This window comes from Pelodiscus sinensis, chromosome 19, assembly GCF_049634645.1.
Source record: "Pelodiscus sinensis isolate JC-2024 chromosome 19, ASM4963464v1, whole genome shotgun sequence".
NCBI classification, from domain to species: domain Eukaryota; kingdom Metazoa; phylum Chordata; order Testudines; family Trionychidae; genus Pelodiscus; species Pelodiscus sinensis.
Window position 1 is genome coordinate 17467204 of NC_134729.1, and position 14488 is coordinate 17481691.

Genomic DNA, 14488 nt, shown 5'->3' on the forward strand with positions numbered 1-14488 from the left:
CTGGTGCCCAGGCTGTTTCTGCCAGGAGCCCTCCCTGCAGTGCCCAAGGTCGCTAGGGTCACGGCCTTTCGGTGCAGGAAGCAGGCACCCTGTCCGGGCATTTCACCTGCCAGCGGCTGCAGAGTTGGCCCCAGGCCTGCCCCGTGGCAGCCCCGAGGGAGGCAGGAACCGAAGAGCTGCGGGGGCAGCTTAGACTCTTGTTTCCCTTCTCAGCATTCACAGCTTGGGTGCTTTCTCCGCCGGGCAGAGCGGAAGTGGGGGGTTCCCTCTGCTCCGCCAGGAAAGGGGCTACTTAGTCTCCCTGCCCAGGGAGGAAGCCTAGATCCGGGGCTGGTGTTTTGCAGCCTCTGGCCATGGGCGAAGGGCAGGATTCCTAGCAGCCTTGAGCACAAGGAGCCAAGGGAGATGAGGTCCCCTTGGTCAAGAATATGGGGGGGTTATAAATGCAGAGACGGGGTTAACCCCCCACCTCCTGCAACAGAGCAGCTGCCGGTCCGTGTTGGGGGTGGCAGCGACAGGAACTGAGGGCTCTGTGCACTGCGGTAGGGCCGGGCCCCTTGGAGAAACAAACAATAAAACCCTCAGGGCTGCAGCTTTCAGAGCCTTCTCCCGGGCTAGTTTTCAAGGGCAACCAAGCCCGGCTTTCGGCCCGGGTCCGGCCACGTGACCCGATCTGCCAGGATGAGCAGGGCACGAGGACACGGCAGCTGTTCGTTCCTCTGCACCGACTGCAGCAGGGAGGCAGGACCAGGCCACAGCAAAGGGAGACGGTCCCTCTCCTCTAGGCTCAGCTTAACCTTGGCCATGCTGCAGTGACAGCTGGGCCTGGCACACGGCACAGCCCGGCAGAAAGCTGGGAGGGAGGGAACCAGGCTTGGAAAGGCTCTCCCTGCGCAGGGATCTCGCTCACGGTATCTGCCCTGGGCGTAGCAGTGGTTGGGAAGGGAAGGCAAAAGCCCCTCTCCCACGGCTGGGGGGCTCAGCGCTGGGCCCCGCGGCTCCGTGGTGTCTCCGGGCCCTTACTGCAGAGGTTGCTAAGAAGCTGCCTTCAACTACAGGGCTGTCCAGCGCGCCGCGCTGCCGGGAGCCCAGCCGGGGATGCAAAAAGGGAGCCGGGCAGCTTTGTGCTGCCTTGTGTCTTGACCCAGGCTGAGCCGCCGGCTGGCGCAGGGGTACGGGGTGTCCTTCAAGGGGCCAGCGCCAGAGGCGGCTGTATCTGCCCCCATGCTGTGCCCTCCGTCCTTCAACGGCCGTGGCTGGCTAGCACCAGTGTGGGGGCAGGCGTGGACCAGCTGCTGTTCCCGCCCGCGGGAGGGGGCGTGACGAGGAAGGCGAAGCCCAGGTCGTAGAGGCAGAACAGGTTGTAGATGGTCATGGCCAGGACCGGGAAGAAGGAGAGGCCAAAGCCAAAGCCCCGGTAAGCACCGCCCACGTGGAGGCTGATCCAGTAACAGCACCTGCAGCACAAAGAGCAGAGAAGGGGTGAGACGCCCCCGGGCTCAGGTCGAGCAGGCAGGCGACTGGTCCCTGTGGCACGTAGCAGCAGGTGGAGCTCTGAGGCCGATAAGGGCCCAGGGAGCTTCCGCCATTCAAAGAACAGGAGCCGCCCTTCGGCGAGGATGGGAGGTTAAACGTCCAAGGGACTGAGGTTAAATCTGCGTTAGCCGGGACCCATCACAGCCTGGCACTTAGGAATGGAGTTAGTCCGGGGTTCCCCGGCCCTCCCCCCTCCAATCAGCCAGCTCGTGACACTCCCGCCAGCGCGACCAGGCTCGGCACGTGGAGGGACCCAAACCAGCGGCTTTGAGGCCTGCTCTGGGCTCAGATACATCCCTGTGGACGTCTACAGGCAGGACAGCTGGGTGGGGCGGCTACGGGCACGGCCGTGCCAGTGGGAAGGGCGTTTCAGGCAGGAAGTGCTGCTGAGGCAAGCAACAGGTGGGGCACAGCGGCCGCTAGAGGGGAACCACGCCCCAAAGAGCTCAGCTGGGGAGAGCTGCAGTTAATGGAACCCCAGTGATGGGCCAGGCCCCCGTGTTGTGCCCTGCTAGGGCGGGGCTGGCCAGGAGGCATCTAACTAGGGGGGACCAGCAGGCCTGCGGGGGGCAGGGATTGGTTGGGGGCCTGGTTTGTGCTGCCACGGCCAGCCCCGGTCTCTCACCTGCCGAAGGAGAAGAGCCCGGCCAGGGTGGGGATGAGGCGCAGGTGCTCCTGGGCCAGGAACGTGGCCAGCACCACGGCGTTGAGGCAAAAGATGACCAGCTGCTCCACGGAGCCGGTGACGTGGAGCCGGTGGAGCAGGCTGGACGGGGGCTGCGGGTCCAGCGGGCCGATGGCCACCGAGCAGAGCGTGGCGAGAGCCCCAAACACGACCCCTAGGGGCAGGGCGACGGGGGACAGAAGGGGAGATGGTTGCAGCAGACCTGCCAGCCAAGCCCAGATTCCTTTATGCTTCCCCTGGTTGCACCTTCCCAACTCTGCCCCACTGCACCCCCGAGTCCCAGCCCTGTCCAGCCTCACAGGGAGCTAACGGGGTTAAAGACTGGGCCATAAATACCCCAGATCGACGGCAGCTAGGGTCCTTGGGTTCTACTTGTGGCCCTGCCATTGAGCAGCTGCGTGCCTCAGTTTCCCCCTGTACAATGCAGATAACAGGCTCCAGCCTGGGGGCAAAGCACTAGGTGTTGCCGCTGGAGGGAAAGACCCATCAGAGGCTGAGTCCTTCGGCTGGCGAGACAAGAGCAGGACACACGAGGGACGCACCTGGTCCTACGCTGAAAGCCAGTGGTTTGCCCTGGCTCCGTGCCGCAGCAGCAATTGACACTACTCGCACGGGGACCGGGGAGTGATGCCAACAGCATGGGGGCCCCAGCCTGCCAGGGCCGGCCTCCTGCTGAGCCGGGAGGCCAGCGTTCTGCGTGCCACGCGCGTGACTCCTCACCCACCGGGCAGGCAGGGGAAGCCTCCGTTTCCCCGTCTCAGAGGGCAACCACAGGCATGTCTAAACGACATCCCTCTTTCGAAAGAGGGATGTAAATTAGGCAGCTCGAAAGTGCAAATGAAGCAGGGATTTAAATAGCCCGCGCTTCATTTGCATAATCACGTCGCAGTGTTCTTTCGAAAAAGGGTATTTTGAAAGTGTAACGCGGTTCTTTCAAACTCCCCCCCTTTTTCGAAAGATCCTGTACTCCTCGTTTTTTGAGGATCTTTCGAATAAGGGGTTTTTCCCCCGAAAGAACCGTGTCTAGATGGCGGTTTCACTTTCGAAATACCCTTTTTCGAAAGAACGCTGCGACGTGATTATGCAAATGAAGCGCAAGATATTTAAATTCCTGCTTCATTTGCACTTTCGAGCTGCCTAATTTACATCCCTCTTTCGAAAGAGGGATGTCGTTTAGACATGTCCTTGGTTGTCCACCCTGCTGCAAACACTGTCAATTGCAGGTCTGAGCTGCTGCCCTTCCGCCCTGAATTCATTCCCCAAGGGCCAGGAGTCAAAAGCCCCCAGCAAGCAGCCGTGGGCGGCCGAGCTGGCTGCCCGGATCTGGCAAACGCCAGCCGAGGCTCCAAACTGGGTCACAAGGCGGGGAAAGGGGGAGGGGTCCCTTTTGATCCCTCTCCCCTCAGCCTCCTCCCAGACACAACTAGCCCGTGTGACATAAGGTGGGCAACTGTCCCCCGCCAGGGTGGCTTTTGGTAGGGCTGGAAGCGGGATCATCAGCCCCGGGGCAAGGCTGTGTGGGTGCAGAACCCCACAGGTCCTGGGTGGTGTGGGGGCGCCTAGGCATGGCCACGCTACAAATAATCAGTCCACGGTGCACAGCAAAGCCCCCCTCAGCAGCAGGGCCATGCCACCGCCCCACTGATAACGGAGAGGACAAGCCAGTGTAGCCCAGTGCATTCACCCCACTGCATCCAGGGAGCAGGTGGCCTGGTGACCCGGCAGTCCCAGCCCCTAGAGAGGTCCCTGATCAGACCCTCCCTAGCTCAGGGAGCCGTCCAAAAGCCAGTTCCAGCCCAACAGCCGTGTGTGCTCCCTGTCCCGCTGGCTATTTACAGAGATAACAAAGGGACCCGGAGGAATTTTCTCTGTAATTAAAAACTGACTCCTCAAATGCCTTCCAGGGGAGACGGCCGGGGGCCGGGGCCAGCCCTGACGAAGCAGCACTTAGCAACCTTCGTCTCCCGCGCTGACACAGCGGGAAACGCGTACAAATGGCAGACAGGCCCAGCGCGGCGGGAGCACCTGGGCATGGGAGACCGAGCTCGCGTGGCCGGAGATGGGAGTCGGGCCTAGAGGACATTCCTGGCTTGGCTCATCGAATCAGAGCACACTAGGACTGGAAGGGCCCTCGAAAGGCCAGCAAGCCCAGTCCCCTGCCCCCACAACAGGACCAAGCATCCCTGCCAGGTGTCTGTCCAACCTGCTCTTCAATCTCTCCAGTGATGGAGACTCCACAACCGCCCTGGGCAATTTATTCCAGTGTTTCACCACCCTGGCAGCTGGGAAGGTTTTCCTAATGTCCAACCTCAACCTCCCTGGCTGCAACGTAAGCCCCTTGCTTCTTGTCCTGTCCTCAGCGGCCAAGGGGAACAATTTTTCTCCCTCCTCCCTGTGACACCCTTTTAGATACCTGACAACCGCTCTCCTGTCCCCTCAGGCGTCTCTTTTCTAATCTAGACAAGCCCAGTGCCTTCAGTCTCACAGGCCACGCTTTCTAGACCTTTCATCATTTGTGTTGCTCTTCTCTGGACCGTCTCCAGTTTCTCCACATCTTTCTTGAAATGTGATGCCTCGAATTGGACACAATCCTCCGCCGGAGGCCTAACCAGCGCGGAGCAGAGCAGCAGAATGACGGCTCGGGTCTTGCTCCCCACACTCCTGTCCATGCAGCCCAGCATCGTGGTGGCTTTTTTTGCAACAGTGTCCCACTGTTGACTCCTATTTAGCTTGTGGTCCACTCTGCCCCCTAGATCCCTTCCTGCAGGGCTCCTTCCTAGACAGTCGCTTCCCAGTCTGAGAGAGACGGATTGTTCCTTCCTAAGCGGAGCACTTGGCATCTGATCCTATTGAACTTCATCCTTGTGACATAGTGGGGGGCTGTCTGCTCTGTAACCCGGGGTCCCCCTGGACTGTGATGCGTGATTCCCACTGACTCACCCACATGTGTATTAGCCCAGACACCTGATAACAAGGCTCTTTCCCCAGGGGAGAGACACAGGAAGGGAGGGGAGACGAACACCTGGTTTGGGGGCAGGGTCTGGGAGCCAGGAGTCTTGGGTGGGAACCATGAAGGAAACAGACTAAGGAGGGGCTGGAATCTAGGGGCCCAGGGACCCATCTCAAGGGGGCTGAGGCATCCTGACCTAGACTCCTGGAGACATCACGTCTGTGCTGGGCTGTATCCTGGAGAAGCAATAAACCCCCCTGTTCTACTGGCTGCGGAGTCTGTTCTTGCTGCTACCGGGCTGCAGGATCGGAGGAACCCGACGCGCCGTCACAGCCCTATTTCCCTTGGACCATTCACGGTGAAAAGGGCTCTGCCATCGCGGGGAGCCCTCCGGGGGCTTTGCTGGAAATCAACTCAGTGACCCTGCCTTGAGGCGGCTGCTTTTCTCCTACTAGACTCCAGCGCTACCAGGGCCCCTGCTTGGGGAATGACCAGCCCCCAAGGAGAGGACAGGGACCCGGCAGGCCTTCTCCGCAGCCCGGAAGCAAGCCCCACGCAAGCTGCTCAGACTCATTCCGGGGGGTGTTGTGCTCTGGCCACAGGGCTGCAGAGACCCCCCCCCCAGTGAGATACTGGGCTCCACGGGCCAAGTCTGCACGACGGAGGCGCCCCCCCAGCGCTCACTCGGCGCCGGAGCCAATGGAAACACTCCGATGGCCTTTGGCTCAGGCGCGGGGGGCTGCCAAACCCGGGTCGGTTATAACAGAGCCGGCACCAACGCCCTGACTTGGAATCAGGAGCGGGCTCTTCCCAGGGGGCGGCGGTGGGCCGCCAGCGAGGGGAGGGAGCTGCCACCCCCTGGCCCTACTTTAGAGGGATTTTTCCAGGGCCGGCTGCAGACACCCGCAAGGAGGAGGAATCGGCGACGGCCCCAGCCGCACGGCTCCCCAGGGGAAGCAATCAGTCCGGGGGAGGGGGGACATGTCTTCCCTTTTTGCCATTCAGCACCATGCTCAGAGCGGGCAGGGAAGGGGGAAAGGAGGAGACAGTGGAAGGGAACCCCAGAGGAGAGCCCCGCCTGCCCCGGGCAGATGCACCCGCACTGGCTGGGGGCACCATTCCAGCAAGCACCCGGCCCTGTATGAAGGGGCTTCCTATTGCCGACGGGGCAGAGCGGTGCCCGGGGCCTGGAAAATCTGCAGGCGCTTTGGCACCAGCCCAAGGGCTGGATCCAAACTGAAGGGGGGAAGGTCCCTGGGGAGGGGAGCCCCTACCAGCCCCCAGGGGAGCACAGAGCGTCAGCATGAGGCCCAGGACACGACGTAGGAGTCCGGAGATAGGTCCCGAGGCCCTCGTGTGCGGGGCCCAAGGCAGGCAGAGCCGCCAGGAGGAACGCCGGACTCCCCCGCCCCTTCGCTCAGGCTCCTAAGTGGATGTTGCAATGAAACAGCAAGTTCCCCACCCCGACAGTGTCCTTATCTCCACCTTACCGCTGGGGAAACTGAGGCACCGGGGGGGCCGAGCCAGGGTCCACCTGCAGCTTTGGAAGGGAGGGGCCAGGCCGAGGGGCGATTCCCTCCTGACCCCTGCCCTGAAGCCTAACGAGCCCGGAGCTTACCCAGCGCGATGGGCACCACGGCGATGAGGAGGCAGCGCAGGGCGAAGGCCACGCGGCTGGCCAGGTCCGGGCAAAGCGGCGGCTCGAAGGGCAGGAAGTGATAGAGTCCGTAGAGGATCCAGGGCGCCAGGAGCAGCGAGACGAAGACCGAGGACACGGCCTTGAGGTGGGCGCTGGTGCAGCAGCCGCAGCACGTCCCCGGTGGCGGCAGGTGAGCGGCGGGCTCCTCGGGACCGCAGGAAACCGAGTCGGCACCTGAATCAAGGGACGGCTGCTCCTCCCTGGGGAGAGGCCGGCCGGCCGTGGCGCCTGCTGGCACGTCGCTGCGGGGCTGCGACCCGCGTGGCTCCCTGCTGGTGGGCAGGTGTTCCACGGGGGTCGTGGCCCCAGCCCTGTCCAGGAAGCAGGTCTCTGTGGGCACCACCCCGGCCGTGCTGTCCCCAGCCTCCCGAGGGGCGCAGCCTTTGCACGGGCGGGCAGGGTCTGTGGGGTCCACGGGACGCCCGAGGTCCCCCTGCTCCGTGGGAGGCTGGGGGGCGTCCGCCAGGAGAGGCCCAGCCCCCTGGCTCTGTAGCCCCTGCGCCAGCTCAGCCTCAGGCCACGGAGAGCCGCCTGTGGCCAGGCCGAGGGAGGCTTCGGAGGAGGAGCGCAGCTCCTCGACGGAGGACTCGGGGCTGTCGGAGACGGGCGCCAGGGAGATCTGGGTGTCCAGGTCGAGGAAGGGCGAGAAGGAGAGGCGGCTGGGGTCGATGTCCTGCAGCTGGCTGAGGAGGTCGGCCAGGGAGTCTCTGACGCTGTCAAACTCCCGCAGCTGGTGGCAGCTGGCCGGGACCTTGGGGGCGGTCATGGCTGGAGGGGCAGGCTGGGGGAGAGAACAGGGCGTCTGACCCCCCTCCTGTGCCGGGCGATCTCTGGGGCTCAGCTGCTCTCCTGGGAGACAGAGGGGGGAAGGTTCTGTCAGAGAGCTGGGGTGGAGGGGAACCTGGGCACCCTCGCTCTAACTACTAGACCCTGCTCCCCTCAGAAGCGGGAAGTCCAGATTCTCATGGCTGCGCTTAGCAAGCTGGAATCCTGACGCCCAGCCTCCTGCTCTAACCACTAGACCCCACTCCCTGCCATTGCTCCAGGGGCGATGCAGTGTGCCAACCTCTCGCAGCAGTGTTTCTCCTTGGGGGGTAGGGACTGACAGGGACATTTTATGAGCCTTGATTTGATGCCTGAAAAGCAGCTGCCACCACAGATTTGGGTGGGGTTGTTTTTTTGGGGGGGGGGAATCCACGTTATATGGGGCAGGCAGGGAACCCCCCCGAGGGGCTGGGGCAGCGTTTCTCTTGGGGGATGGGTGTTGTGATCCCCCCTCGTCTGCTGGCCTTACAATCAGAGCCGAGACTGGAGCGGGACGGAGGCCGCCACCTCTGGGGAAGCGCCATGCAGCCCACGGGCTCCAGAGGGGCCCAGCCCTCCTGCCCCACAGCTTGTGGGATGGGGCAGAGGCGGGCTCAGCCGGCCGGCGTGCGGTCTGGTTCCAGACTGTGTGGGGCCCAGGCCTGGCTGGAGATGGGGTGGGGGAGTAAGGGGGGGAGAGACTTGATGATGGGGCAGAGATCCTAGGAAACGGAAGGGACGTCAGCTCCTCTAGCCCCCTACACATCCCTTTGTCAAAGGGGTCCCGGCCTCCCCACAGCAGGCTCCAGCCTACGGGCTGGGGGAGCCAGGAGCCTTGGGGGGTGCATTCTATGGGGGGAACCCCTCAGGGATAACCCCTGAATGGGGGCAGCCGTGTCCTTTAACCCAGGCCTCTTCGCTGCAGCAGGACAAAGGATGTGGGACCCCGACCCCTTGGGGCCCCGTTGCTAGGATACGGCAGTCGCCACGGTGCACGTTGCCGGGGCAGCCCATCAGAAATCCCGTTTCCGCTCCCAGCCAAATCTGGAAGGGGGGGGCCCCCCACAATGCACCTGGGTGGATAAAATCCCACAGCGAGGAATCCTCCCCCCCCCCCCCAGCCAGCCCCGACTCCTGACCTGCAGCTGGCAGAGAAGTTGCTGGACCCACTCCTAGGTACAGGGATCTCGGGGGGGGGGGGGGGGGGGAGTCTGGGTCTGATTCTGCACCACTCCCCCCCCATGGGATTGCAGAGGCAGGGCAGCAGGCCCCGAGCCCAGCCCCCCACATCCCCTCCAAGGCCGAGCACCGTCCTCCCCCTCCCGCTGCACGCAGCAAAACATTTCACTTGGGCCCCCAGGCTGGGAAAACGCAGCGAGTTGTGTGCCCCCCAGATCTCCACTGCCCCCCCCAGCCCGCCCAGCCAGGCCAAGGGGAAGCAGAAAGGAGACAGCTCCGTCAACATCTCCCCCCACTTCCTCCCACATCTGGGTCCCAGGGGCCCCTCGGCGTGACCCTGACAAGGAATCTCCCCATAGCGCCAGTGGGCGAGTGGGAGCCGGGGGGGGCAGTTCTGCAGGAAGGGGCCACTTGGGACACAGGGGGGGAACGCGGAGTGCAAATGGATGTGAATCCGTCAGTCCTGACTCCTGCCCCACCTCCACATGTACCACGACCCACATCACCCCCCGCCTGCCCCAGCACTCCCCCCTCCCCCCACATCCATCCCTGCCCCCTGCTTCTCCCCCACATGCACCCCTGCTGCTGCCACCCCCCACATCACCCCACCTGTTCCCCACAGCAACCCTGCCCCCTGCTTCTCCCCCACATGCACCCCTGCTGCTGCCACCCCCCACATCACCCCACCTGTTCCCCACAGCAACCCTGCCCCCTGCTTCACCCCTACATCCGCCTCGACCCACATCACCCCCCCGCCTGCCCCAGCACTCCCCCCTCCCCCCACATCCACCCTGCCCCCTGCTTCTCCCCGACATGCACCCGCTGCCGCCACCCCCCACATCACCCCACCTGTTCCCCACAGCAACCCTGCCCCCTGCTTCACCCCTACATCCGCCTCGACCCACATCACCCCCCGCCTGCCCCAGCACTCCCCCCTACCCCCACATCCGTCCCTGCCCCTGCTTCTCCCCCACATCACCCCCGCCTGCCCCAGCACTCCCCCCTACCCCCACATCCGTCCCTGCCCCCTGCTTCACCCCTACATCCGCCTCGACCCACATCACCCCCCGCCTGCCCCAGCACTCCCCCCTACCCTCACATCCGTCCCTGCCCCTGCTTCTCCCCCACATCACCCCCGCCTGCCCCAGCACTCCCCCCTACCCCCACATCCGTCCCTGCCCCCTGCTTCAGCCCTACATCCGCCTCGACCCACATCACCCCCCACCTGCCCCAGCACTCCCCCCTCCCCCCACATCCACCCTGCTCCTCCCCCACATGTGGGGGCAGGAATGAGTGTTAGGGCAGGTGTGGGGGGGGTGATGTCATCAATTCCGCACCGCCACATCCACCCCCCACCTGCCCCAACACCCCCCCTGCCCCGCATCCGCCCTTGTCACCCCCTACCCCTTGCGTCTCTCCCCACACCCGCCCCGACCCACATCACCCCCAGCTGCCCCAGCACCCACCCCTGCCCCCGCTTCACTCCCTACATCCACCCTGACCCACATGGCCCCCAGCTGCCCCCCTCTGCAGCCACATCCACCCGGCCGCCTGCTTCACCCCCACGTCCCCTCCCCAAATCACCCCCCACGCTCATCCCTCGCCCCACTCACCGCCCGGCTGGGCTCCGGCGCAACTTCAGCTGCAAGTTTGAATGAAAACGCGAGTCAAGTTTCGTGGCCAGCCCAGCCCCGCCCCGCCCGGCCAATCCCCGCAGGCGGGGCCGCGTCCGCCCGGCCCCTCACCCCGGCCTCCCGGCTCCGCCCGCCGAGATCCCAAAGCGCCTGGCGGGCGCACCCAGGGCGCAGACGTGCGGGGAGGGGGGGACGCGCCCCCCTGGATTTTAATTGCAGTCGGTGCCTCATTCTGCCCCCTCCCCTGCAGGGGGGGGGTCTTATCCCTTCTCCAGCTGCAGCGGCAGCATGGGCCAGTGGGTAGAGGCACGGACCAGGACGTTCTCTGCTGGGTGAGAGGGACAGTGCCTCAGTTTCCCTGTCTTGCCCCTTGGCTGATTAGGCTGCAAGACCTTCCCTGCCCCGCTGGGGTCACAGTGCCTGAAATGGGGAAACTGAGGCCCCCCCAGCGACAGTCACTTCAAAAGTGTCACAGCCAGGCCTCATGGCAAGCTGGGCCTCTAGTAGCTGCTCTGGCGCACGGTGCCTCTCGGGAAGTCGGGCGCCGTGGTGGCCAGCCCAACGCCAGACCCCCCGTGGAGGCACCCTGAGACACGGGGGCTGGGAGCAGACGCTGGCCAAACGTGAGCCGCTGCATTCCAGGTGGGATCTGGCAGCGGGGGCCTGAGCCTGGGACCACACGGACCTGGGGGCGCAGCCCGTTCCCCCCCCACCCTTCCGAAGTCCGGTGAAAGATAAAACTAGCTCAGCTACAAGCCAGGGGCTTGACCCAGGAACCACCCAGCTGGAGCCGGCTGGCTGCAGATCAGCTCAGCAGCATGGGCCCTGGAGGGGGGAGAGTCCCCTAAAGCCAGCCCCAGGGGAACGCAACAGGGGCCCAGGGTAGCTGCCCCTGCAGCACCCCCGTCTCAGAGCCAGAGGCTTCGGTGGAGACCCAGCCTGAACGGGCCTCAGTTATACAGCCAGGGTCCTCCCCCTACCCAGGACTGAAATGGTTAAAGCTGGTTCTCCTCCCCCACCCCCCAGATCTCAAAGCACGGTGGGCCACACCCCCTCTATTTGACAGATGGGGAAACTGAGGCACGGAGGGTCACAGTCTGTGGCAGCGCCAGTGCTTGAGTCTGGGTCTCTTACACGTTTACTCCCCCCCCCCCAGCCCATCTTTTCCCAGAACAGAACCAGGCCCCCGCGGCGGCTCCTCTGCCCAAGTCAAAGCTGCCTCGCTCCTCCCCCTCTTCCCCAACGCCCTGCAGGGCTCAGGCCTCCTACTTGCAGCCCCTTTGTGCTGGGGGGGGGGCTTCCAGCTGCGCCCCGGGGAGCAGCGAGCGCGCCAGGCAGGGGTGGAGAATCCAGGCCCAGCTAGGCCCCAGCCCCAGCCCCCACCAGCGAAGAGAGCCCGGGGGGGGGGGGGGCACGGGCAGCTGAAGAGCCGCAGGTTTCTCAGTGCACAGGGCTGGCGGCGGGATGGGGGTCGTGCAAGCGGCTACCCCGGCCCGGCCTCGCACGCTGGGCTGACGCCTCCGGCGAGGGGTGAGCCGAGGGCGTCTCTGACAATAGCGCTTTGTGGGGCAGCCGCCATGTGCGCTGAGGTGAGAGCCCAGCGGCGGGCCGGGGGGCAGAGCGAGGCTAGAATTACACAAGCCGGGGACGGGATCCAGCTGGCAGCGGCAGAGCAGCGGGGCCTGGCGGGCAGCCCCTGGGCCGGCGGAGGAACCAGGCCGGGGGGGGGGTTCTGCTGGCTCCCGCCACGGCACCCACTGCCTGACGCTGCTGCTGAACTGCAAGGGGAGTGGGGAGAAATGGGGCATTCAGCTCTGCCACAGACTAGCAGGACTCCCAGCCCACCCCCCACAGCCTCCCCCTTCCCCCGGCAGGAGAGGGCAGCACCGTCTGATCCAGCAGCTGGCTCGGTAACCCACGCTGCCCCGGGCTGGTGCTCGCCTGCCCACCAGCCTCCTCTTCCACGCCGCTGCCTGTGCAGTGTCTGGGGAGAAATCCCCAGGGTGGCTAGGGCAGCTAGCTGGGTCCCCACGTGCTTCCATGCAGCTGCTCAGAGGGGCCTGTTTGTGGCACTGACCCAGACCGTCCGTTTGCCTCCCGGTGCACCCGAGTGCCTTTGTTTTCACATGGTCCCGCTGGGCCTCCCAGGTACAGCCGCTCCCCCCTGTGCAATCTTAAGAACATCACAATGGCCAGACTGGGTCAGACCAAAGGTCCACCAGGTGCTCCAGAGGGAGTGAACGCAACAGGGAATTACCCAGTTATCCCTCCCCTGTGGCCCATTCCCAGCTTCTGACAAACAGAGGCGAGGGACACCCTCCCTACCCCTCCTGGCTATTAGCCCTTGATGGACTGATCCTTCATGAATCTATCTAGAATCCTATTCAAGTCCTGGTCTTCACAACATCCTCTGGCGAGGAGTTCCACAGGTTGACTGTGCCCTGGGTGAAGAAATACTTCCTTTGGTGTGTTTTCAACCTGCTGCCTTTTAGCTGCATTTGGTGATGCCTAGTTCTTATGTGATGGATCCCCTGGCATAGGGATCTGCATTTCTTTTGCTGCTTTGTAGTTCTACTGACAGATTCCTCTCCTCTCAAAGCAACGGAGGCCCAAAATCTCCCCCACACTCCATGCTGGGCGCACTGCCTTCTCATCACATGGGACACGAAAGTCAAGTTGGCCTGGGTTTTTCCCATGCACTTGGAGAGTTGGAAGTCCTGGCTAGAGCAGTCACATTAAGAGGCACCTCACAGAAGCCAAGCTCGACTTTTCCAGTGCTACGGCTACACTACTCTGAAGTCAACTGTGCATGGTTAAATTTTAATCATTCCTCTTAGGGAAAGTAGGAGTAACGAAATCAACACAACCCTTAACGTCAGCAAAACGGGCTTGGTGGTACGGACTGTTTAGATACAGCCTAGGAGTTCAGGTAGGGCTTTTTCTAGACTGGTCAGTTTTTTTGGAAAATCAGCCGCTTTTGCGGAAAAACGTGCCAGCTGTCTACACTGGCCGCTTGAATTTCCGCAAAAGCACTGACGATCTCATGTAAGATTGTCAGTGTTCTTGCAGAAATACTGTGCTGCTCCCGTTCGGGCAAAAGCCCTCTTGCGCAAATGATTTGTGCAAAAGGGCCAGTGTAGACAGCACAGGGCTGTTTTCCGTAAAAAAGCCCCGATGGCTAAAATGGCGATCGGGGCTTTTTTTGCAGAAAAACACGTCTATATTGGCCATGGACGCTTTTCCGCAAAAAGTGCTTTTGCGGAAAAGCGTCCTGCCAATCTAGACGCTCTTTTCCGAAAATGCTTTTAACGGAAAACTTTTCTGTTAAAAGCATTTCCAGAAAATCATGCCAGTGTCGACGTAGCCCTAGTGCACCAGGCTTAGAAGGCTTGGGCTGCTTTGGAGCTGGCTGCTGGGGCTAAACGGGCTGCTAAGAAGTTATACTGACTAGGACCATCAGCATCCGGCCCTGGGCCTGGCGAGGGGGTGGGTAGGAAGCAGCACAGGAGAGATTCGTGGGTTGGGTTTTTATTAGAACAAACAAGAGGTTACAGATAAGAACTTTCCGAACTAGTTACAAGACTGCAGCTGGGCAGCTCAGCAGACGGCCCTTAAACCCCCCCGCAGCTTGTGGTAGACAAAACCCCCTCGTCTCCACACCCCGAGCCAGGCCTGGGAGCTGCCCCGGCTTGCAGGTCAATGGCCAAGAGGGAGGAATCTCAGTTTTGCTTGGAAAAAAAGCTGTTTAGCCCCAGTGCCCCAGCCCTGGCCATGTGGAACACAGCTCCTAGCACTAGCTCCAGTTACTACTTTGATGTTCCCGGTACAGCTGATCCGACAGCACCAAGCTCCCAGGGGTTCCTGTGCCAGCCAGCTCACTCAGCCACGCCCCCGGACAGACAGAACACCAGCCGCCAAAAGGGACTGAGTCCTGCTTCTCCCAGGAGGGACAAATTCCCTGCCTCGGGTACAGCTCTGATCTCTGGCCAGAGCCCAGCACG

At 63.0% G+C, this 14488-nt stretch overlaps 1 protein-coding gene across 2 annotated transcripts; it reads right to left on the minus strand.

Moving 5' to 3' along the window:
* Nucleotides 1-352: 352 nt before the first annotated feature.
* Nucleotides 353-10659, minus strand: LOC142818994 (uncharacterized). Of its 2 annotated transcripts, XM_075902708.1 has the most exons (5): nt 10599-10615; nt 10467-10495; nt 6790-7719; nt 2162-2375; nt 353-1457 (listed from the first exon to the last, which is right to left on the minus strand). In XM_075902708.1, the coding sequence occupies exons 3-5, from the start codon at nt 7634-7636 to the stop codon at nt 1244-1246; spliced, it is 1275 nt and encodes a 424-aa protein (XP_075758823.1). In that variant the 5' UTR covers nt 7637-7719; nt 10467-10495; nt 10599-10615; the 3' UTR covers nt 353-1243. The 2 variants fall into 2 exon arrangements, with proteins under 2 accessions (XP_075758823.1, XP_075758822.1); XM_075902707.1 differs by having other exon boundaries at nt 10467-10659.
* Between the last annotated feature and the right edge of the window lie 3829 nt (nt 10660-14488).